The 23,901-nt window shown below is 40.1% G+C and overlaps 2 protein-coding genes across 2 annotated transcripts in view; one reads left to right on the forward strand and one right to left on the reverse strand.

Annotated features, from left to right (window-relative positions):
• mtrex (Mtr4 exosome RNA helicase) overlaps window positions 1-8,530 on the reverse strand; it is a 21,839-nt gene extending 13,309 nt beyond the window's left edge. The window contains exons 1-11 of the mRNA XM_059357272.1: window positions 8,377-8,530; window positions 7,851-7,991; window positions 6,623-6,689; window positions 6,243-6,305; window positions 5,858-5,970; window positions 5,576-5,750; window positions 5,343-5,433; window positions 4,304-4,428; window positions 4,051-4,149; window positions 3,653-3,770; window positions 3,420-3,551 (exon numbers count right to left, since the gene is read on the reverse strand). Of these exons, the coding sequence (XP_059213255.1) occupies window positions 3,420-3,551; window positions 3,653-3,770; window positions 4,051-4,149; window positions 4,304-4,428; window positions 5,343-5,433; window positions 5,576-5,750; window positions 5,858-5,970; window positions 6,243-6,305; window positions 6,623-6,689; window positions 7,851-7,991; window positions 8,377-8,477 (1,225 nt within the window). The 5' untranslated portion in view covers window positions 8,478-8,530. The remainder of the gene's footprint in view (window positions 1-3,419; window positions 3,552-3,652; window positions 3,771-4,050; window positions 4,150-4,303; window positions 4,429-5,342; window positions 5,434-5,575; window positions 5,751-5,857; window positions 5,971-6,242; window positions 6,306-6,622; window positions 6,690-7,850; window positions 7,992-8,376) is intronic.
• On the forward strand, window positions 8,506-23,817 carry dhx29 (DEAH (Asp-Glu-Ala-His) box polypeptide 29). The gene is made up of 28 exons (XM_059357271.1): window positions 8,506-8,863; window positions 9,757-9,830; window positions 10,031-10,144; window positions 10,239-10,368; window positions 10,458-10,597; window positions 10,680-10,823; window positions 11,293-11,419; window positions 11,496-11,648; window positions 12,013-12,193; window positions 13,348-13,468; window positions 13,558-13,941; window positions 14,027-14,293; window positions 14,418-14,561; window positions 15,231-15,407; window positions 15,550-15,690; window positions 15,777-15,921; window positions 16,016-16,136; window positions 16,233-16,317; window positions 16,536-16,624; window positions 17,641-17,769; window positions 17,898-17,973; window positions 18,343-18,567; window positions 19,427-19,563; window positions 20,511-20,601; window positions 21,741-22,043; window positions 22,213-22,344; window positions 22,883-22,979; window positions 23,354-23,817. The coding sequence occupies exons 1-28, from the start codon at window positions 8,710-8,712 to the stop codon at window positions 23,398-23,400; spliced, it is 4,128 nt and encodes a 1,375-aa protein (XP_059213254.1). The 5' UTR covers window positions 8,506-8,709; the 3' UTR covers window positions 23,401-23,817.
• Window positions 23,818-23,901: the final 84 nt, after the last annotated feature.

Below are 23,901 nucleotides of genomic sequence, written 5' to 3' on the forward strand. Positions count from 1 at the left end.
ACGTTGGGGCCAACGTAAAAGTGAGCCAAGCCCATGCTATACTCATGGCCCCCAGTAAAAAAAAATGTAACAACAACATTTCAAACTTCATATCAAACATTCTAGTAGCAAGCAAGAAGTCAAGTTTTTCCTGAGGGTGGGACAAAAAGGAAGCTCAGAGAACATCCAAAAAGGAAACTGTAAAACCTCTGAGGAGCATGACTGTACTTGGTAAATTTTGTGGCAATCAGCCCTTTAGCTTTAGATGTACAACAGGAAAAAAAATCATCCTGATGATGGTGGAAAAATAAAGGCCAAAAACAGATATACTTGTATCTGCAGCAAACTTCACTGCAATCTGATAAGTAGTTACATAAGGGTAACAGAATTATGTTCACACATGAAGATGGGTTTACTAGTTATAAAAAATGCCTGTTAAAACTGTTGGATAACCTTCTTTGTGACACATTTGTAGTTGCCAAGCTTGGGCAGAAACTTTGCATTGAAAACTGTGGGATTCTAGTTTGAAAATCTTAGGTATAAACCAGTCAGGAAGTGTCTAATGAAGAAAGAAAAAAAGCTGCTGTTCTAAGTCGGGATATCTCAGTGTCTTCTGTATCATTGCTCATCATCGCAAGCAATGCAAAGGGCTAAAAAATTGACAGCATTGCTATCATAAAAATGCAAATTTCTCCTTGACCCAATTATCAGTGCAGCAGTAGGACTATAAGAGCAACTGCAACCGCCAATGGAGGCTGACCTCATTTATTTTATTAGCAAACATAGATTTTTACTTGCATATGGCGAGTGGCATGTGGTAGTTTTGGGCCCTGCTTGCAAGCCCAACTTTATGTGTAAAACTTTATTGGTAGAGTTCTCCTTTAAGTCAACAAACAGTCCTCTGTGGAGCATGAATATGCAAACCAAATTCACAACTATGTGACTGGTAATTGCTGAAATATTTGGCTCTGTACCAAACCGCTTGTTGGACAGACTTCATCAACCTCAGGCTCTACCCATTAGTGGCAAAAACAGCTTTAATGCTGCTGTACAACCGCAAAAATACTACTGCTCTATGTCAGCACCCCAACAACACAACCTGGCTCTGTGTCCGCAAGTTAGTCTTTGCATGAACCAAGCAAAACTTCTATAACTTGTCTGTTTGATGCTGCAGTGCTGCACTTGGTCATTTGGTTTGTGCTTCGGCACCAGCCGGTCCCCTGACTCCAACACGGATCTGCCATTCCACAAACACTGCCCAGAAACTATGTGTCACAGCACACAGCAGGAAGAGAGAGAGGGGAGGACTCTGTCTTTAGTGTTCATAAAAACAGAAGGAGAAGAAAATGTGGAAGGGAGAAAGAAAACCCAGTAGAGAAGGTAAAAGAGGGGGTTTAGCGGGTGGATAGGAGCTGGTTGACAATTGACAGAAACCAAGAGAGCCACGTGGCTCCCTCTCCTCATTATGACCTACCCACAAACACAAACAAAGACTTCATAACACCAACAACCTGCCTTCAAACACGCTGGTTAAAGCAATCTCGACTGTTTGGTAGAGAGAATTGGTCCCTGCAAGTTTCTAAATGATAGACATAAAGAAGGAAAACGTATATCTTTTCAAACTGCAAATGGTTGCAACTGCAATGTTTTCAGCAAAAATTGGGATACAGTGTTTTTTCTGTAGCTATAAAACATGAATCATATTTTCTCATTATGTTTTTGAATTACTAAACATGTCAATGGAATAATGTAAATCCTTTAATGAATGACATTACTTTATTTCAACATATTTCTTCAGTCTAATTCAATTATCCGACTGCTATTACTGGATGCCTCATTTTCCTAGAAACTTCAGTGTGTTCAAGAAAATTCTGAAAGTACATGAAGCTATTTGAAATGACCAATTATCTTTGGCAGAGTTTTACCCAATTTTTCTTCAATATTAATGAAAAAATTGACATGTTGACAGAAAAAAGGCTTTCAGCGTTGGACGAGCTCAGCATTAAAACAAACCTCCTTATTTATAAGAATGTCACAATGCAGGAAAAACAAACCAAGATGAGGGAGGAAAATGTTTCCCAACTAAGACTTCATAAGCATGTTTTATTTCACTGAAAAAGCCTGAAGCAGGTGGATATGAGCCAACCTACTGCTGGATTATCTCCCATTGTGAAGAGATTTGTTCTCATGAAGGAACCTCGCTTCTACTGGACCGAACTGCTTCACCAGCTGCGAAGCCACATTCATGGCACCCACTCAGGGGAGGATTCACTCAGTTTGGATTCCAACAATTTAGCATTTTGGTGAGCGGTTGCGCTTGCCCAATTTCAACTCCCTCCATAATGCTCACAGCAATTTGTCACAAAAATGTATTTGCTTTGGACAAGACAATCTGCTCACCAACTCTGAATCTCCGACAATGTGTTCATTGTTAAATGTGCTGATAGTGTGACTTTCTATCTGATGATGACTAACAAACCTAGTGAAACAGTCATGTTTACATGGAGCATAATATTCCGATTATAACCTGTTTAAAAGCCTAATCAAATAAAAATGCTGTATAAAGACACCTCAATCAGAATAAACTGGCCCAAAACAATGTAAAATAGGTTTCACATTTCATAAACTGATCAATGGAAAAATTGTACAATGTGATTAGTGATTGCTGTATGTGTTCTTTCTGCCATGCCCTCCGCAATACACCACTGCAACATCTAGTCTATCAAAACAAAATAGAAATAAGAAATACAGCCTCTGATTTGTCAACAGACTCGACCAAATGCATCATTGAATATTGATTTGTATAGTGAAAAAATCCCATCATAATTTCCCACAGGCCGTACTATGAAATGTCAAATTTTTTGTTTAAGGTCCAAAACCCAAATATTTTAAACCATAACCCAACCCATGTACGTCAAAGACAAGCATCAAATTTTTACATTAAAAATGCTGAAACAAGCAAATGTAGGATGAGATGCAGCTCTTGAAAACATCATTAGATAATGAAACCTACAATCGGTGGGCTACAAATCAAGGTTTTCAACACATCTCACAACTATATCTACATTAGAGTGAAATCACCAGAATGAATGCTTTGTAAACACAAAACTAATTGATCTACATCATCCTGAATCCGCTTAACACACAGTATGACCTTACTTAGTTTAGCAAAAAGAAGAAAATATCAGTGATGACCTAATGCCAAAAACACTTCACCTGCTATTGATATCCTGGTTTAAGGCTGCCGTTAACCTTTTAATATGCACTCATTCAAAAAAATTAACTAAACAACTGCTTGCAGGAGTTTTGCATAGTCATGCTTGACATGCTCTATTTCAACTCAAGTTGTAAATCTCCAATGACAGCACGTGTATACATAGGTTTGTAGTGAAAATAATTAAAAACACACGTATGCTAAATGGCAGCACAAACCAACATACCTGTGTTAAAGTCCAGCTTGGCCACCTGCAGAGCGTAGGCCTCACATTCTTTCTTGCTGAAGCTAAAAATGATGACGGGCTGGAAGTTCCTCTCCATGATCATTTTCACTATCTTGAAGACGCTAGATGGACCTGAGGAAATCATACATGTGATTATAAATGAATAGGCATTCTAATGTAAATGACTGAATTGAACACATTTTAACCTCGAAAACTGACACACACACACACACCTTTGGTGCCTCCTTTCCGTCCTCTAGGGTCCCACTTGCCCCCTCCACTGCCCCCAGAATCCCCTGCATCTCTCAGCACCTGCATAGCCGTGTTGAAATTGTCGTCTCTGAAGTCTCCCTGAAGAAAAGCAAAACACATGTGGTGTTATGTATCATGTATAGGGTGCATGCACTGGTCCAATGATGCAAGATGGCACCAATTGGCTGGCAGCCTGTGACAGCAGGTCTCTCCTCTGTTTTGTCCCGAGGGGTGCATCAAAAATTTAGTAGAAATTTAGAAGAGAAACAGTTGCCTTGAGCTAATATGGGACCAAACAAATCTAGTCTGTGTCTAGTCTAGCTTTTTTTAAATGATTTGGCCAACTCTCTTTCATAACTCAGTGTTTAGGTGTCCTTACATTCTCATCAACAACAAGGTGGAGTCCATCGCCACCTGCTGGGAAGATGTAGTGTTGCAGCGGAGTGGGGCGGTACTCTGTGTAGACAACATGGCATGGCTACAAGAGACAGAAAAACATCATTCAATATGTAACAAGAAGGGAAAAACTGATCCTCTGATATATACAGATAATTGTCACCATCCCATATTAAATACAGGAGGAGGGACACTAACCCTTATGATTATAATAAATGCCAGTACAACATCCCTACCTGTTTATGTAGGTGGCAAATCCACTCAGCAAACTGTTTAGCGTTGGGGATGGTGGCCGACAGGAAGACGTAATGCACATTATCAGGAAGAAGAATGATGGTCTCCTCCCACACCACACCACGCTCTGAAATACACAGAAAGCAGGAGGATTTGTTACAGGCAAGAACATGTTTGTTATCTTATCTCAAATCATTTTTTACTCATACAATTGGCTCAAGCCAGATTCAGAAAACCTTTTAAACTACACAAATTTGTCATGTTAATTATATTATAAAGTCTTATCTGTAAAGTTGGCTCAGTCCTTATGTATCAGACACCATTTTTTTCTTTTTGACCTTCGTAATTTGTCAATTTCTTAATCCAACCTGATAAATGAAAACAAGTAACGCAATGTCAAAAGTCCTATTAGAGTAGGGCTGGACGGTATATCGATATAAAAAATATATTGATATATTTTCAAATGTGATATGGAATTAGACCACATCGCATTTATGGATATAGCTCAAATTGTTTTTTCTCAAATTTTCTTTATATATAAATGCTGCCCTTACTAGGGTTTGTCATATTTAGTTATTTTGTAATATTCATTATTCTTTTCTCATATAAATATATATTCATATATTCATTGTCCTATTTTATTTCATAGGCTATTTTTATTTAAGATTTAAAGATTTAAAGTGCACTTTATGGAGCTTTGATTTTTTTAAAAAAAGGTTATCCTGTTGTCATACAGTATTTATGTTCAATAAAATAAACAGTTTCAATAAAACTACATGTCATATTTGGCTTTGTCTTTGACTGAATATTTGCTCTCACTTTGTGATAAAAATATCGGGACATATATCGTATATCGATATTCAGCCTAAACATATCAGAATATGACTTTTGGTCCATATCACCCACCCCTATATTAGAGGAGCCGAAAAAATGAAAAAATGTTAATAATTCAGCTGCCAATGATGTGTTACCAGAGCAGCTTATTTCAAAGCAGTCTATCACCTATATAAGAGTGTGTCAAAGCAGTTTGTATTTACTCACCTGAATCTCTCATGTAATGAATTTCATCAAAGACAACCCACGCCACCTCCCTCATGATCTCAGAGCCTCGATACAGCATGCTCCTCAGGATCTGAGAGAAAAGCAGTTTATCATGTCAGATCAACCACTCAGTGAGGCTTCTAGTCCCCAGCTCCACACTGTACCTGCAACACACTCCATAGACAAACCTCCAATAAAGTTGATATTTGACGAGTCTAATAATTACGTCTTACCTCTGTTGTCATGACAAGGCAGGAGGCAGTGGGGTTGATGGTGACATCACCAGTCATCAGTCCCACATCCTGGAACTCCTCATACATCTCTCTGTACTTCTGGTTGGAGAGGGCTTTGATGGGGCTGGTGAAGATAACTCTCTGCTTCTCTCTGAGAGCCAGTGCAATGGCATATCTGCAAGAGGAGGAGAAGAGATTATTTGACATGAGTTAATAATGCAAGTTAAAATAAGTCTAAAAAAGGTAAAACAAGTACAGTAAGCAACTACTGAAGTTACTCACTCAGCACAGACAGTCTTGCCAGCAGAGGTGTGTGCAGACACAAGCACAGACTCATTGTTGTCGATACACAAGATGGCCTCACGCTGGAACGGGTCAAGAACAAAAGGGTACTCCTGCAAGGCAAGCAAGACATGTCAAGTCAAAAGAAAAGAAAAACAATCCAGGTGTAATACCAGCTCTTGTGAATAAACAAGTGCACAATGCACGATACAATTTAATTAAATTGCCCATATAGTCAAATCGTAGCCAATTGATTTAGCTCTCGGACAATATACAAGATATCATACCAAAAATAACACATTTTAAAATATATTTCAGTGTATTTGGATGCACTGAACAAACTAAATTGCAAAAATAGAGGACCTGATCTAATGGCGCATTATACCTTGGCTGCTTTCCCCACTCGTGGTTTAAGTGGTTTGTATTCATCATTTGCAGGCAGAGCAACCTGTGAGGGAAAGACAGATTTTTTTAACTTAACAATCAAAGTTTTGACATTTGAAATGAGAAAAATCAGACAGGTGATAGATCAAAGAAAAACCTATAGACCTATAAGTTTCGTATAAAAATAATCAGTGTGACAAGTTAGATAGCGCTTTCCACCACAATAATCAAAATCAAATGAAAGAATATATTTATAATATATATATTACAGAATGTGGAAGATGCACAGCAGCTGTTCTGGCAACTTGTGGTGCACAACACCTTACTGTTTTTTCCTTTTATTTATCTATCTTTCAATTTGCTTTGTCTTGCTTTCCTTACCTCATGTGAGCATCCTTCCACAGTCTCAACTTGCTCCACCTTCACTTGGGGCATAAATTCTGCAAGACTGAAGTAAACAAAACACAGTTAACTGTTTTCAATGAAAGTTAGTGCATGCATTTCAATAAAGCTGTCTGGTCGAAGTGGAGCTAATTTTAAGTAACATTACTATGTATATACTGCTGAGTCGTTTACAGAGATTCCTGTGGAATCATCTCCCAGTCTCAGTATGGGAGACAGACACCCTCTCTTTATTTAAGAGTAAACTTAAAACTTTCCTCTTTGACAACGTCTATAGTTAGGACTGGCTGAGACCAGCCCTAGCCCGGGCCTGCCTTGGACCAGCCCCTAGTTATGCCGCTTTAGGTCCAATGTGTCGGGGAACACGATACACAGGGGCCCCTCTTTTCTTCTCTCTCTCTGATGTCCCAATAATACATGGCACAAGCTTTGTTTTTCCCAGAGGACTCGCACTTTTCTTTGCTCTCTCTTTCACAGGGTGTCGTGCTGTGGTCCTGCTCGGCATCACTCCTGCTGGTCTCACTGCCGTGGATCTTGTTCGGCCCCAGATGGGAATGCTCCTCTCCTGGTCCACTCTACACTCACCGCATCTCTACTGGCCAATGGTGGCGCTTCATCACCTGCTGCTGTGCCCCTCCCAGAACTCCTGCTCCCCTCTCTCTGTCTGTCTCCCCCTAACCCTCTCTCTCTATCCTCCCTCTCTCTGCCCCTTCAACCTCTATCTAATCTTTTCTACTTTGTTGATCTGCCCTGCACAACGACATCTATTGCACGTCTGTCCGTCCTGGGAGATGGATCCCTCCTCTGTCGCTCTCCCTGAGGCTTCTTTTTCTTTTTCCCCTGTTAAAAGGGTTTCTGGAGGAGTTTTTCCCTGGCCGCTGTGAGGGTCTAAGGACAGAGGGTGTCGTACCATGTACAGTCTGTAAAGCCCTTTGAGGCATATCAGTGATTTGTGATTTTGGGCTATATAAATAAAATTGACTTGACAGTGTCAGTAGGTTAACTAAAGCTCTCAAATGTAAAAAAAAAAAAAAAAAAAAAGTCCCTTTGTAGTGAGGTAGTATCAAATGTAAACACTCAAGTAAATCATCTCACAATTGTACTCAAGTACAGTACTTAGGCAAATATACACAGTTACTGTCCATTAGTAATAGCATATAACTACAGAGACACATTGTTAAGATGTAACTTCGCTAACTCATCTTACTTTAGGTCGTTAGCAGAGACTGCCTCATGACGAGCTTTCTTCCCAAACACCACCTCCTCTCCACCGTCACTGTCTGCCTCCCTCTTGGCCCGGGCAGAAGGACCAGCATCCGTGTCGGTGCCATTTTTACTAACAACTTTCCTGGAAAAGAGATAAAACACAACAAAACAAAACACAACTGTTGTTAGCCGAGACCTCATTCAACGCTAATGTATCGTTACACTTGAACGTCACACTAACGGTTAGCTAAGCTAGCTTGATTCTTGTAACTTTGAACGGCCCCGTATCATTAAATAATGGCTGGACATTATATATAACACAACGAAGACAAAAACAGTTCTACTTAACGTGTATCAGCACAACCAGGTGTTTTACCTGACGTTTCATTAACGAGTTACGCTATTTTCTAACGAGCCGTTTGACGTTATAACTGCCGGGCACGCGCAGGCACAATGCTATGTTCAGGTTATTTCGAACTACTTGCTTTAAAAACACCAAACATTAAGATGCACAAAAAATAATTTACCCTATTTCTGGTGTCAGAGAGGCGGGTATCTTTTTGCTTGAGGTAGTTTGTTGTTCATCGTCAAACACGCTGAACAAACCATCTCCAAAGGCGTCTGCCATGTTTGTTAGGGGCACACTTCCCACGATGCAACACGAGGTTTGCTTCTCGGTATGACATCCGGTACGGTAGCTGGGTTGTCCCAAAAGTTACCAACCCGACAAGCAGAGGAATACACATTAGCGTAATTGTGTGCTCTCTATTCATAACTATACTCTTTAATGACTTTGCCGATGACTTGGGACCACATAGCCGCATAGAGGAGCCGCAATCAGGCAGTATTTAGGTGACATAATGGGTGGGAAGAAGAAGAAATCAGCGGCGCAAGTGGCAGCTCCGGTGGCCCCGGCGGTAGCAGCAGCAGCGGCGGGCAGGCTTGGTGCTGCTACTGCGGGGAACGGCGTGGCAGACAAGACTGCTAAACCAGCCAAAGAGAACAAATCAAAAGGTGGTATTACCCGTTTAGTTTCTTGGATCCACAAACATCATTGTAAAGGTGTTGATATGGTCAGTCAGACAGCAGCAGCAGCAGCAGCTGTAACCACAATGTTGTGCTTAACCCTGTATACAATGACTTAATCATGGTTATTCTGTAATATGACATGTATTGGTACCTTTTAAACATGGTATCTCTTAGTTTTCTCATTCTATTATTCATTTAAGTTTGTCAAGTGAAAATACAAAAAACGTTTAGGTTACAGCTTCACAAATGCCCCTCTCATGCTTTTTCCTATCTTATATTATTAAGGACAACTTGCTGCTGTGTGTCTGCAGCTTGTCAGGTGTGTAAACAAACTTAGGGCTCTGGTAACTTGTGATGACAGTTGCCTGTTCATTAAACATTATAGTAAACACTTCCTAAGTGTCGCCTAATCTGCATGAGAGTGGGTGCCAACATATCTCTGATGAAATCTGAAAATAAAGCATATTTGTTAAAAAGAAAGAAGATCAGTCTGTTAAACATGACAGTGAACACTTTGGCTTCTTAACACGGATGATAACTCAACTCATTTTTTGTTTTGGTCTTGGTCAACTCACATTTCTTGTGTTGATTTTTCATGCTGAGTGACTTATTTCAAAAAGCACATCTCTGGTAAACACAAGATTTAAAGTGATGTTTTTGCATGGTTCTTTGTGGTTCTTTCAGTTTTACTGATCTGTCGATTAAATAAACTAATCAGTTTGTCTATACAGTTATATGGGTGTTAGTCAACTAAGAATTTCTTCAGTCGAGGACAGTCCTTGTGAACATGATGATAAGGAGAACATGAAATCTGGCTCTGCATGAACATACATTGCTCTTAAGTGACACAATACTGTTTTCTTTTCTCTTTCCTCCAGCTCCAAAGACCTACAGTCTTGCCAACACTGCCCAGGTTGACACAGGTGGAGTCGCAGACAAGTCAATTCTTAAAGTAAGTTGTTGGATCAGAAACTTGTCTTACCTTATATTTTTCTGTCTCCTTGACTAGCTTGTAACATATTAATATACTATACAGTGTGAGATAGTCCACTATTCATCCAGCTGTAAATCCAGTTTATTTTTTAAGGATGTTTCATGTGAAAAATATTCAAAATGCTACGATAATAAATGTGATTTGACTCTTAAACGCAGGTTTCTATCCAAGCTGACCTGGAGAAGAAGATCATCAAGCTGATTAATGACTTCAGAGATGAAAATGGGGACAAAGGGCCCATATCAGGCAGACTTACAAACAAGAAGTTGCTGGTAAATGTCAAAATTATTCCTCTTTCTCATCATGGTTAATGCACAAAGATAAAATGTTGTATTTAGGTTGGCTTTGTCCTGTGTGTGCTGGCAGGATCTGTACACAGCTCTGCAGAAGTTCAACTTCAAGAGAGAACACATCGAGGAGGCGATGAAGAGCAGTGTGCTGTACGGAGGAGATCTCCACTCTGCTCTCGACTGGCTCTGCCTCAATCTTAAAGACGGTAAGAGAGCGTCAGCAGATGTCACCACTGTGTCGCTCTTGAGGACACAAGAATGTTTAAACTTTCTTGATTTATTCTTCATACACCAGATGAGCTGCCAGATGGGTTTACCCAGCAGATGCAGGAGGAGAGTCAGAAGAGTAGACCCAAGTTTCAGCCTTCTGCTCAGGAGAAACCTGCAGCCCAGAGCCCCAAAGCACACAGCAACACCCGCAAAGAGACCACCAAGGTTTCTGTCTCTCTATTTACAAGTATGTGTTGGCTAGAAAGATGTGGACTGTCACTCTAAATTGAAACTTGGTGTTTCTCAGACTGCAGAGAAGGATGAAGCTGCAAGCATGAAGGATTGGATCTTACGGTATGCAGAGCAGAGCAGCGATGAAGAGGAGGAGGAGCAGGAGGAGGAAAAGGGGAAGAAGAAGCACAATCCTGAACTGGATGAAAAGTTTGATCCAGTAAGTAACATTCAAGCAACTTTTAAAGCTTTAAAATTAAAGGAATAGGTAGATAAATATATCAAATATATATAGAACTGATCAGAAAACAGTACTACAGCAGATTAATTCATCATGAGTTGGAATACACATACACTTACATTTTGATTATATTAAAATTATGTAAAATAATTCCTCAGAGAAAGGCACAATGCAGCTGAAGCAGTACATACAGAAACACTAACAAAATAAAACCACATTGCATGTGGAAAGTTTTTAATAGGTGGAGATCAAGTCACTTGTAACTGTGTTTTTGGAATAAGGGGGATTTTTCTGCCTTTTTTCTGTAGTTTGGGGATAACATGGAAAGTTACCACATTTCAGCTCTGAAATGTGTCTTTTTTTAAGCTTTTGTATGAAGTTAGAATATGTGATAGTGTCGTAAATGTAGCACTGTGTAATAACTTGCATGTTTTTTCTTGCTGTGTAGAACGACAGGTATTTAATCCTTACTGCTCAACTGTATGACACAAAAGAAATGGCAGCTGCCGCCAAGACGAAAGGAGACAAGGCGGGCCAGAGGATGGCGCAGGACAGGATACGCATCATACAGCAGGGTGAGTGTGCTTTAACTAACACATGCACACATTAAACACTTTCTTCCAACTCACTAATGACTGTTTCTGTTTCCAGAAATGAAGCCGCTGGAGTCCCACCCCATGTTTAATCCTGCTCTGAAGGTGGTAGACGCTCCTCAGAAGGAAAAGAAGATACTTCCTGTCAGCGAGGAGAAGGAGGTTCCCAGTTTCAACTTATTTGAACAAGCTGAAAAGGCAGCAGCGAAAGGTTTGCATATAGGAACACCAACTGAGACAGTTTCAATTCATCCATCATGAGACTTGAACAGGATGTAGGAAATATAAAACATAACATACTGTTGTTTCACATCATTGCACATTTTTTATTTATTTCTAAAACGAGTAATATCGTTTTGTGAAAGCCATTTCATTTAAGTTCACCTCTACAGTGGCTAGTAGCCATATTATTTATTCAGTTTGTGGGAGAAATATATTAAAAAGTTTAATAATTTCAGTTTGATTGCAAAAAGTCAAAAAATAGATGAGGCTTTGGGGAAAAAGTCTTAGTCTCAAAAATAAGAGATTTACAGACTTTTTGCTGATCCTTTTGTCACATTTTGTTTTTGTTGCAGCTCCAGCTCCAGCTGTGAAAAAGAATGAGCCAAAGGACATTCGCGATTTTGACTACACGGCTCGCAGCTGGACAGGAAAGTCCCCCAAACAGTTCCTGATTGACTGGGTCCGAAAGAATCTGCCCAAGAGTCCAGCTCCGTCTTTTCACAAGGTTGCTGCTGGTAGACACTGGAGATGCAAGTGAGTGTGTCTGTGTGTATAATTGTGTGTCCTTTTGTACATATTAAAAAAATGTTGAATGTAGCTCTGCAGAGGTACACTAGTAAAGAGAGAAATCTTAGAGATGATTGCAATGTGCTTAAAATTCACTTCAGTTGATGCCTCATACTATAAAATACACTGGTGGGAAGTACATTGTGACCGCTATTCTAACTGTTTTCTGATTTTCTACAAACCAAACCACATAAAAAGTAGTTAAAAATGAGCTCCATCCCAACCAGCTACAGGAATAATCCTGCTTCTACATATACATGAGTAATAATAATTCATTGTACACCAGTCAAAAATTTTATGAATTTTTTTTCATATTTTAATACTTAAAGTACATTTTCCAGATGTTATTGACACTAGCGTAGTGCCCATAGGAAGTATGTACTGAAGTTCGTACATTACATGCCACACTACAACGTCTGCAACTTCATAAAACGCTTACTTTTCATAAGGTACGCACACCATCCAGCACATATACATTGAACATTGATTCGCTGGAAACTATTTGAATATTATTGGAAAATCGAACCTTGTAGCGCACTTTAAAAGTCCGAAAGATAGGTAGGCTAAATAGACTTACAGATGAGATGAGTCAGGCATGGAAATCTAGAGCGAATTGACTGACCAGGTGTAGGCCTATTACACAATGGGGCGGAGCTCCCCTAAACGGCGTCCGATCGGAAACAGTGCAATGCCGCAACACGTCCCACGTAAATAATGATACTTTGAAAAATTAATTAAAAAATCTTCAAAATCGAGGATGCACACATTTGTGCCATGCGCAAGCCACATACAAAATCTTAGGTCAGCCTGACTAACGGTCAGCGAGATATGCCCTACACACACACACACACACACACACACACAGGCGCTTCTTGCTTTTCAATGCAGGACTTTTTCTTGTAAAAGTATTTGCACAGTATATTTTAGTATTGTTACTTAGGTAAAGGACCTAAATTCTTCCACCATGACTGCAAAATTGTCAATAATTTCTGCTACATCAATTGAAGAATGAAATGACCTGCAGTAGCACTCTGTTTGGGATTCTTTCACCCTGTTTATAATCAGCATATAACTTAAGTAAGAAGTATTTTGTGTTTATTTAATGTCTTTGCCTCCATCAGGGTGCGTGTTCAAAGGCTAGAAGATGTTCTTGAAGTTTGCCCAAAGATCGTGACAGAGGACAGCATGCAGGCTCAACATCTGGCAGCCACTCTGGCGCTCTACAACCTTGTTAAAGGACAGGTAACACACGCAGATTTTCTCTGTGCTGCTTGGCCTCACATTTTCTGTTTTATCCTTGTCCATTCTTATCCTACATCTCTCACTCTCAGTCAGTGCATCAGCTCCTTCCTCCGACCTACAGAGATGTGTGGCTGGAGTGGAGAGACAACGAGCAGCAGCAACAGGAAGAGAGCCGCACTGCTGCCAACAAACCTCGAGACCAGTTCATCTCCCGGCTTCTGACCAGGCTCAAACAGCAGCAGAACCAGAACCAAAAGCAGGAGTCTGGATCCCAAGGCCTGCAGGGGCTGGTAAGTGCTGGAGATGAAGAGCCCGAGGAGTCCTGGGAGAACCTGGCTGGTGTTGATATTGGGGATGGAGGAGAAGAACTGGAGGACAAGAGTGAGAAAAGAGGGAAGAAGGAAGGAGCACTCGAGGCATCCAGAGAGCTCTTAATGAAGTCAAGGAAGTCCTCACTTGCCCAAAAACTGAAGGTAAATACGCATTGTAAACTTTGTCATAGCAAGGGATTTTAATTTTAAAGATGCATGAACTGAACCAAATAATTCAACCTTCAAGGCAGAGCGAGAGCAGCTTCCTGTCTTCCAACACCGCCATCGTGTCCTGGAGTCTCTGCAGCGCCACCCCGTGGTGGTGGTGGCTGGGGAGACGGGCAGCGGGAAGAGTACCCAGATTCCTCAGTTTCTCTTGGAGGAGCTGTTAACGGGAGGTAAAGAGGCGAAGCCGTGCAACATTGTGGTGACGCAGCCCCGCAGGATCTCTGCCATGAGCCTGGCCTGCAGAGTCAGCCAGGAGATGGGCTGCGAGGATGGACCTGGATCCAAGGTGGACAAATATTTTTGCCTTGATTAGATTTAAAATGAAACGTTTAGCTTATCTATTGTATAAAGTAGGCTGATAGGATGCACTGTCACCTGCTTTAATGAATATGTTTCGTCTTGTGTTCCAGTCATCGCTGTGTGGATACCAGATCCGGATGGAGAATCAGTCCGGGGAGTGGACCCGCCTGCTATACTGCACTACTGGAGTTCTGCTTAGGAAACTGCAGCATGACAAACACCTCAGCTCCCTGACACACATCATCGTAGATGAGGTACTGACTGTTATTGATTCTGTCTGATGCCATGCTGCATGGCAAATTGCAAGCTTTTTCTTTTTACTTTTAATACGTTCTCCAGCTTCCCTTACAAAGTGTTTACAGTTGCATGCAATATGTTTACAGTTAGACATATTACCTCATCATTACCTCTTGCTTACATATGCTGCAGTTTGCAGTTTAATTTTATCAGAATTAGATTTTTGATGCTGTTGATTTTTACACTATTTGTCAATTTTGACCTCTTGTTGCCTCATAAGCACACAGACAATTTAAAAAGTTTTGTATTCTCATCTAATCCCTAACAATCAAAAGACCTTCAATCAATGAGGTAGTGCATGTGACTAACAAGACAGCGTGGTTGCTAAGTCCCTGATCAGAGAGAGTCCTTTTTTCAGCCTGCAAAGCACACTGCACTGTTTATTTTGTTGAAGCTTACAATTAAAAAAAAAACATCTTTTTAATTGCTGCTAGACATCACCTGTCCTCTCAATCCATCTAATTGGACAAACAACATTGGGCGCAACTGAGGCATTGCTGCAGTGCATAAACAGCAGGCAAATTGCTTCACCTCCATTGAAAACAATTACAAAAAGCTGCCCCAGGCTGCTAAAAAACGCTCTGTCTTATCAGAGCCTAAATCTGTTCTTACCTCCATTCTGTCAGGTCCATGAGCGCAGTGTCCAGTCCGACTTCCTGTTAACCATCCTGAAAGATGTTGTCATGAGGAGATCAGACCTGCAGCTCATCCTCATGAGTGCCACCGTGGACTGTGACAAGTTCTCCAACTATTTCAACCGCTGCCCTGTGATCAACATCCCCGGAAGGACTTTTCCAGTGGAGGTAAGAGGAGCTTTAGCTTCTAAAGTGTAGAAATTAGGGAAAAGCTGCATCTGTTTTTGCATTAAGTCCCATCACTGGTGTATTTCCATGACATAAAAAGGCTGTGTCAGAGAAAATTAATGTCATGTGGTTTTGTTTGCAGGTGTCCCACTTAGAAGACATAGTGGAGGAGACGGGATACATCCTGGAAAAGGACTCGGAGTACAGCCAGAAAATTCTTGAAGATGAGGAGGAAGTCAGCATTTCTGTCACACAGAAAGGCGGCAAGACAATGCAGCACCAGGTAATGTTGTCTCTCTGCAGCTGTGGTACAGTATATGTGGTAGTGGTGCGTTATTTATGAATGCAACCTGCTTTTATCTGTTCCAGGAGATGATCTTAAGGGACTCGTCTTCCGGCTGGGACCTGGGTCCAGATCTGGACCACTTCAGCAGCAGGACTCGGCAGGTGCTGCAGTACATGAACCCCAATAAGATCAACATGGACTTACTGCTCGACCTCATTGACTACTTGGGTACAAACACATCATCCTGCTCGTTTCAGGCATGACAGAGTACATATACATAAATGTTTGTGTGTTAAATTCCTGTATTTTTACATTCTGCCAGACAAATCCCCACAGTTTGCAGAGATAGATGGAGCCGTTCTCGTGTTCCTCCCGGGTCTGGCTCACATCCAGCAGCTCTACGACCTGCTTTCCTCAGACAAGAGGTTCAGGGGCAAAAACAGGTGCTGTAATCCAGTATACAGTCATTATAGAAACACACAAACTGTACTTTTCGCTTTCTCAGTAGCCTCACTGTGAGTTATTTACGGCTCTTTCAGGTACAGGATTGTACCTCTGCATTCAACTCTCACTTCAAAGGACCAGGCTGCTGCCTTCACAGTGCCCCCTGCTGGAGTCAGAAAGGTAACTCTGACTTTGGTATCACACAGCACAGAGGAATATGAAAAGAGAACAATAAAGCTAAATAATAGGATTAAAGAAAGTCCTTTTGTACATAAAACCATCTTACAGTAAAACTCATCATTTAGCTTGTTTTTGAAAGAAAATAGGATTTTGATGCTACGTAGCCATTAATTTGACTGAACAAATGTATTCACAAATCTGCTTTTTTTGGCTTTTAGATTGTCTTGTCAACCAACATCGCAGAGACAGGTGTGACAATTCCTGACGTCGTGTTTGTCATCGACACTGGAAAGACTAAAGAAAATAAGTAAGAGGCTTGTTAACAGTACCAGGGGGGCTCTTTTATAGAAACTTCCTAAAGCTGAAATTCCATCTTATCTCAGTTTAGGATGACATTTAGGATTTTTGGTATTATAGTAACTTGCATTCTAACTTATTTCAGGTAAGACTTTTTTTTTTCATTTTATGATAGGAATTTTGATTCCACAGGACTATCCTAACTTGCGGATTTTCCCAAGTTAGGAATTCTCTATCTTAATGCAGACTAATTTAGATTTCCCAGGCCATCTATTAATGGGTGTATACTGACTGCCAAGATTATAAATATAAATGAAATACATCAATTAATTAATTAATATATTTTAATTTGAATGACAATTGAGAAGAAAACTTCCCAAACAGAAAAGGATTTGTGCTTCGGACTCCTGATAGGTCAAATTTAACACTTGTCTTTCTGTGTATGTATTGAAGAATCAAATTATAGTTATAATAAGTCTTTCTTAAGTTAAGACAGAAAGTCTGAGATGGGATAAGACGAGAAGTGAGAAGTTTGGATATCTCCCTAAACTGAAGAAAGAAAACTCATTTTTCTGTCATAAGACCTCAGAAAAGATATATGCATATTATAGTAATAAAGTGAACATTGATGCTGTTTGAATGGGAAGTAAATGTTGATATGCATGTTAAAAGTCAACCTCATGGTGGCGCTACAGGAAAAGACAGAGGATCACCAAAGTCAGTGGGAAACATTAACACCAAATTTCATGGCAATTAATTCAGTCTTTATTGGGATATTTCAGTCTGGACCAAAGTAATAAACCCACTGACAGGCATTCCCATCTCTAGAACTATATGACATACACGGCTTATAATGCCAATAATAGGAAAACACAACTGAACTTTAACTTTAACGCTTATTGATGCACTAATGGCTCTTATTGCACTATACCTTGATTGTTTGTTTTTATTCTTCCTGTAAGTCGATTTGGATAAAAGCATCTGCTAAATGACTAAATGTAAATGTAATTTTGCTGTGTCATTCAGGTACCATGAGAGCAGTCAGATGAGTTCTCTGGTAGAAACGTTTGTGTCCAAGGCCAGCGCCCTCCAGAGGCAGGGGAGAGCAGGACGTGTCCGCAGTGGTTTCTGCTTCAGACTCTACCCAAAATTCAGGTATGGAGTTCAACATTCTTTCTGCAGAGATGGGAATGGGAACACAAAGCAGGAAAATAAATTATTTCCCATAAGATATAAAGAATGTGTTCTTCTATTCTGCTGTTGTTTAACGCTCTTCACCTCAGGTATGACGCCTTCATGGATTACTCCATTCCAGAGATACTACGGGTCCCACTGGAGGAGCTCTGCCTCCATATTATGGTATATATTCCAGACTCATTCACACAATTCACACTTTCCACCACATATGGAAACCTCTTAGCTCTAACATAAGAGTAAGAAAATGGTAACACAAGGTTTTCAGAGATTTAAAAAAAAAATACTAAAAAATAAAAATAAAATATGTATTAAAAAAAAATGTATATATATAATCAAGTGATATATTTATACAAAAATAAATTAATAATAAATTAATTTATAATTAAATATGTAACGAATATGTTTAATGTTTTCATTAAAGTGTGTGATAATTTATTTTATTAATGCCATGCATCACTTTTAAATATTAAAATTATTTTGTTTTGGAAAAACAGTTATTTTTTATTGTTTTTCTCCACTTCCCTCTGGTAGAAATGTCAGTACGGCTCCCCAGAAGACTTCCTGAGCCGGGCCCTGGATGCTCCTCAGCCTCAGTCGGTCAGTAATGCCGTCAGCCTGCTGAGGAAGATCGGTGCGTGTCACCCCGACAATCATCTCCTCACCCCTCTGGGACACCACCTGGCTGGTCTGCCCGTCAACGTGAAGATTGGCAAGATGCTCATCTATGGAGCGATCCTCGGCTGCCTGGAGCCCATAGTACGTCACGATGCCTCATTTTTATAACGCTAACTGTCATTCTTTGGAACTGCTACTCAACTCAACTCAACTCAACTTTATTTGTAAAGCACTTTAAAACAACCACAGCCACAACAAAGTGCTGTACATAAACAAACAGAACAAGAGACAATAAAATAAATAAAACAGGAATAAACACTAAAATACATAGATTCATTGCTTTTTAAAACAATATAAAAAACAATAAATAAAAGCAGACCATAAAAACACTAAAACAAGAGCAGAGTCTCATGCGTGGTTAAAAGCCAAGGAATAAAAATAGGTTTTAAGATGAGTTTTAAAAATGGACAGTGAGGAGGCTTGCCTGATGTGCAAAGGCAGCTCATTCCACAGTTTGGGGGCTGCAACAGAGAAAGATCTGTCCCCTCTGAGCTTCCGTTTAGACCTCGGTACCTCCAGGAGCAGCAGATCAGCTGACCTGAGCCACCGAGCAGGAGCGTAGGGGTGGAGGAGCTCAGAGAGGTACAGTGGGGCGAGACCATTTAAAGATTTAAAAACAAATAAAAGAATCTTAAAATGGACTCTAAAATGCACAGGCAGCCAGTGGAGGGAGGCCAGGATGGGAGTTATGTGCTCCCTCTTACGAACTCCAGTTAAGAGGCGAGCAGCCGCGTTTTGCACTAACTGGAGCCGTGCGAGGGAGGACTGGCTGACTCCAAGGTACAGTGAGTTACAGTAATCCAGCCGAGATGTAATGAAGGCGTGGATTACCGTTTCAAAGTGCTTGTTGCTAGGGGATTATATCTCAGTATTTTATTTCATCTCGACAAATGTTACCATATGATGTCATGATTATGTATTAATAAGAGATTTGTTTCAGGCGACCATCGCGGCTGCTATCTCAGAGAAGTCTCCTTTCTCCACACCGATGAACAGGAAGGAGGAGGCCAACCTCGCCAAAGCCGCCCTGGCGACAGCCAACTCTGATCACCTGACCATATACAATGCATTTCTGGGGTATGAACTTCTAAAGGCTTGACTTCAAACACACACTGTGGATTTATTCATTAACAAGCATATTTAAGATTTTTTAAGTCTCTCAGATTGCTCACACAAATTGATTATTATCACTGCCCTATTTTTATGAGAATCCAAGCTATCCCTTTAATTATGGGAGCGTATTATGATGAGAAATATTCTCAAAATGATGACTTTCAAAATCATGAGTAAGCACAGCTGGGAAGTACAGAGCAAAATGTGATTAAAAATGTAAATTAATGAATGTAATTAATAAGTGAAAAAAGCTTTATTGTCCCTGCTGGTTATTAGATCCTTTACTTCAGTGAAAGTACTAATACCACACTGCAGAATTCCCCCACTACAAGTAAAAGTCCTGCATTCAAAACTTAAATAAAAGTACAAAATTATCAGCCTCAGAATTTACTTGAAGTATCAAAACTTACAGGTACTCATTCTGCAGAATGGCCCCACTCAGGCTTTTCTATATATTCCAAATATATTATTGAATTATTATTTTTAATTATTATTTTAATGCATGTAAGCAGCATTTTACTACTTAATATACTGTTATGAGGTTTAATTTATAAACATGCGTAACCATTTTAAATGTATCATATTTTCTATGTTAAATCTTGACCTGAAAAGTAACTAAAGCTGGCAGCTAAATGTAGTAAAATAAAAAGTACAGTATTTGCCCCTAAAATGTAGTGAAGTAGAAGTATTAAAATATGTGGAATACTCAAGTAAAGTACAAGTACCTCATAATTATACTGAAGTACAGTACTTGAGTAAATGTACATTCCACCACTGGTCACACTCAATTTATTAAACACTGCACTATTTTTTATTTTGATTAAAACAATAAATTATGTTATTAGAAGCTGTGCATTTCTCTCTCTTTCCTCTCTTATCACCTATTTTTCTCTGTTAACCTGTCGCTGTAGGTGGAAGAACTCACAGACAGACGGACAAAGAGCAGAAATGTCCTTCTGTAGGACACACTTCCTCAATCGTACAGCTCTCATCACAATAGAGGTAACACATTCAGTGAATACAGTCGTGGAAAAAAATATTAGACCACCCTTACTGTCTTGTTCATTTAATGTCTGGTACAACTAAATGTTAGCCTGGCTAACCAGCCATTCATTTCTCCGTAGAAGAGGCGTGGTTTACGACCCTCCAGAGCCGTTTTTTGGGCGCTACGAATGTCTATCATAAGCGTCTGTACGTAGCTCTTAGCCAATCGTATCAGTTATACCAGATGACGTATGTAGAGCGACAGAAATTGATGTTTACGTAGCCAGACTAGCCCATCTCTACTTATGAGACAAAAATGGTCAATTCTGCTACTCTGGCTGCTCTGTAGTTTCATTTCACAGTCTACCGGCAGTGTTGGTGTGTGTGTGTGTGTGTGTGTGAGAGAGAGAGTGTTGCTTGCTGCTTTGCTTCTCAAGTTTTCGCTTTCTGCAAGATTATTTATTTTTACACCTTATTCCCCCCTCATGTCATTCAGCCACACACATCCACTGATTTTATGGGCAATAGACAAGCTGCTGTGGGTCTCTCGGTGGCACCGCTGTCCCCCGGCTTGTAGCCAGATCACCGGCGTTACAGCAGCGAGCGGTAGCGGGGCTAACTTGTAGATTAGGCTTTGGCCAAATCCTGTCGGAAGCAAGGATAAAACATCCTTTTTTGTGGTGAAACAGGAGTGTAAAGTCAAACGTTGTTTTTCTTTTAAAATCAACTTTCGTTGTCCCTTTTTGTCGTCCCTCCCCGTTCTGTGATTGGATCCCTAAAACAGGGCTAAGAAACGGCCTTCGTTTCCAGACTGTGTCACAGTTCGAAATGAAATCGAGCGTGAAAGGAAGTATGGGTATACCCAGGCTGACTAAATGTACATTTGTTTGGAAAAATATAATGATAACAACAAAAAAGCTCATAAGAGTTTAATTTAAGAACTGATATCTAGCCATTTTCCCTGGTTTTGTGTTTTGTTGTTATCATTATATTTGTCCAAACAAATGTACCTTTAGTTGTACCAGGCATTAAAATGCACAAGAAGTTGAAGAAAACAATCATGTCTAATCATGGTCTATTCATTTTTTCCATGACTGTACATTGAGATGATCTCTCTCTACCTCCTCCTGTCTAATCTCATGTGTTTCTCCCCCCAGGGTGTGAAGCACGAGCTGATGAGGATGATGGAGCAGGCGGGTTTCTGGTCATCTCGCTCGTCCTCCTCTTCTCGCTCCAAGCTGCAGTCGACGTCGATGTCCAAGCAGCAGATCTCCATCCTGAACGCCGTGCTAACAGCTGGGCTCTACGACAGTGTGGCTCGGGTCTTGTGCACGCCTTCTGTGGACGTGCTGGAGCGAGTGGTCTGCACGGTGGAGACGCCCCAGGGAAAAGCTCAGGTCCACCCGTCATCTGTTAACCGCAACCTGCAGACACACGGCTGGCTGCTGTACCAGGAGAAGGTACGGGGGAAGAGTGTGTGTGTGTGTGTGTGTGTGTGTGTGTGTGTGTTTGTGTGTGTGTGTGTGTGTGTGTGTGTGTGTGTGTGTGTGTGTGTGTGTGTGTGTGTGTGTGTGTGTAACGTCTGATCATCCCACAGTCACATTTGTGCTAATTATTGTTTATCCACAGGTGAAATACACTAAGATCTACCTGCGAGACACCACTCTGATACCTCCTTTCCCCATGCTGCTGTTTGGAGGAGAGATTGATATCCAGCACAGAGAGAGACTCATCACACTAGACGGATGGATCCACTTCCAGGTCAGAGGTCAAAGGGGTTGATCTGGAGTTTTTTTATTTGCTTATATAGTATCAAAAAAAGAAAGCATAAGGCACTCACAGAAATAGAAATAGAAATAAATAAATAAATAAAGGCATGAACTATAAGTTCTCTTCCAAACTTTCAAGATATTCTTGTTTTGATGTTGTTTTATTGTTTTGTGTGGAAGAAATAGTTCCATTTCCTTCATAAATACAAATAATTTATGTTTGTTGTTCATACATTTTCATTTGTGTGGAATTTAGCATGAAGTAAGATTTGATTAATCAGGAAAATGCATTAATGTTTTTGTCACTATAATAACGGCATCCAAATATAATATTTCTATAGTAAAAAGTAGTTGCAGCTCTGGAGTTGTCGCAGCTGTTCTTGACTTCCTGTGCCTCTTCCCTTCCCTTCCCTTTCCTCTACTCTTCCCTCCTGCAGCAGCAGCACTTGTGTTCTAGCACTTTGTAGACCAACATAATGGATTTAGTTTAGAAGTGAATTTAATGTTATCCATGTCGTTTACTCTTACAGGCTCCTGTTCGGATTGGTGTGATCTTCAAACACCTGAGGAAGCTGATGGACTCTTTGCTTGAAAAGAAGCTGGAGAACCCGAGGATGGATCTCGAAGGTAAACTCAAGCAAACAAATACAACAAATGGCATTTTTTAGAGCAGAGTTAGCAGCATAAAATGAAACACTTTTGTTCAGTGGCTGTAATACTTAATGGCTTATATTTTCATGCATTCTGATACAATCAGTAGGTAGAAGGCATTTCAGTCTCTCTTGCTACAAATTTAAAAAATCATGCATTTACTTTTTCAAGCCTTATTTAAGCTGTTTTATTGTTTACAGGTGGAATACTCTATTTTAAGTATTGTAATATAGATTTACATTTCTTAAATACACTACATAAAATCATATTAATATCACAGGGCTATATATTTTTAAAGCAAATATATCTGCAGGTAAAAAGATGTTACTGATCCCATCTTTGTGCTGTAGGTGAGAGGACCATTCAGCTGATTCTGGATCTGATCAAATCAGAGTGATATTGGACCACCAAGAGATCTGAACCTGCATCAGACCTCTGTGTCCAGTTGACCTGGGGACAAAGTGCTTCCTATTAGCTTTGGTTGGTATTCAGGTGAAACGCCTGCAGACGGAATGTGGGAATCCTGAAGATGAACTGATGGGTACGGAGAACTCTGACTCACATTGAGGAGGACTGTGTCATAAGAAATGCAAAAAAATACATGCTGAAATTAGAGAGAAAATAAATAGAAAATCATGTTGCCAAATGTGGTGGAAATAAAGCTGTACACATTTTTATTTGAACCTTTCATTGTGTCATGTTTGTTGACCGTCAATATATTGAATATTATATAAAAAATAAAAAGCAGGTGTGAATGCAGACAGAAGAGACTAATAGTAAGTTAAAGTGCAATTAGAAATAAGGAACTATGAATACATTTTGTCAAAAGTAAAGATTCCTTCAATACTACATGTTTTAAACGTTCTTTGTTATTTATACATCTGATAGTATTGAAAAA

Source organism: Centropristis striata, chromosome 19, assembly GCF_030273125.1.
Source record: "Centropristis striata isolate RG_2023a ecotype Rhode Island chromosome 19, C.striata_1.0, whole genome shotgun sequence".
NCBI classification, from domain to species: domain Eukaryota; kingdom Metazoa; phylum Chordata; class Actinopteri; order Perciformes; family Serranidae; genus Centropristis; species Centropristis striata.

Coding starts and splice junctions, on each gene's coding strand:
- dhx29 (XM_059357271.1), top strand. CDS start 8,710: ATGGGTGGGAAGAAGAAGAAATCAGCGGCGCAAGTGGCAGCTCCGGTG. Junction 9,831..10,030: donor CAGACAAGTCAATTCTTAAA/GTAAGTTGTTGG, acceptor TCTTAAACGCAG/GTTTCTATCCAAGCTGACCT. Junction 17,770..17,897: donor AGACTCTACCCAAAATTCAG/GTATGGAGTTCA, acceptor TCTTCACCTCAG/GTATGACGCCTTCATGGATT.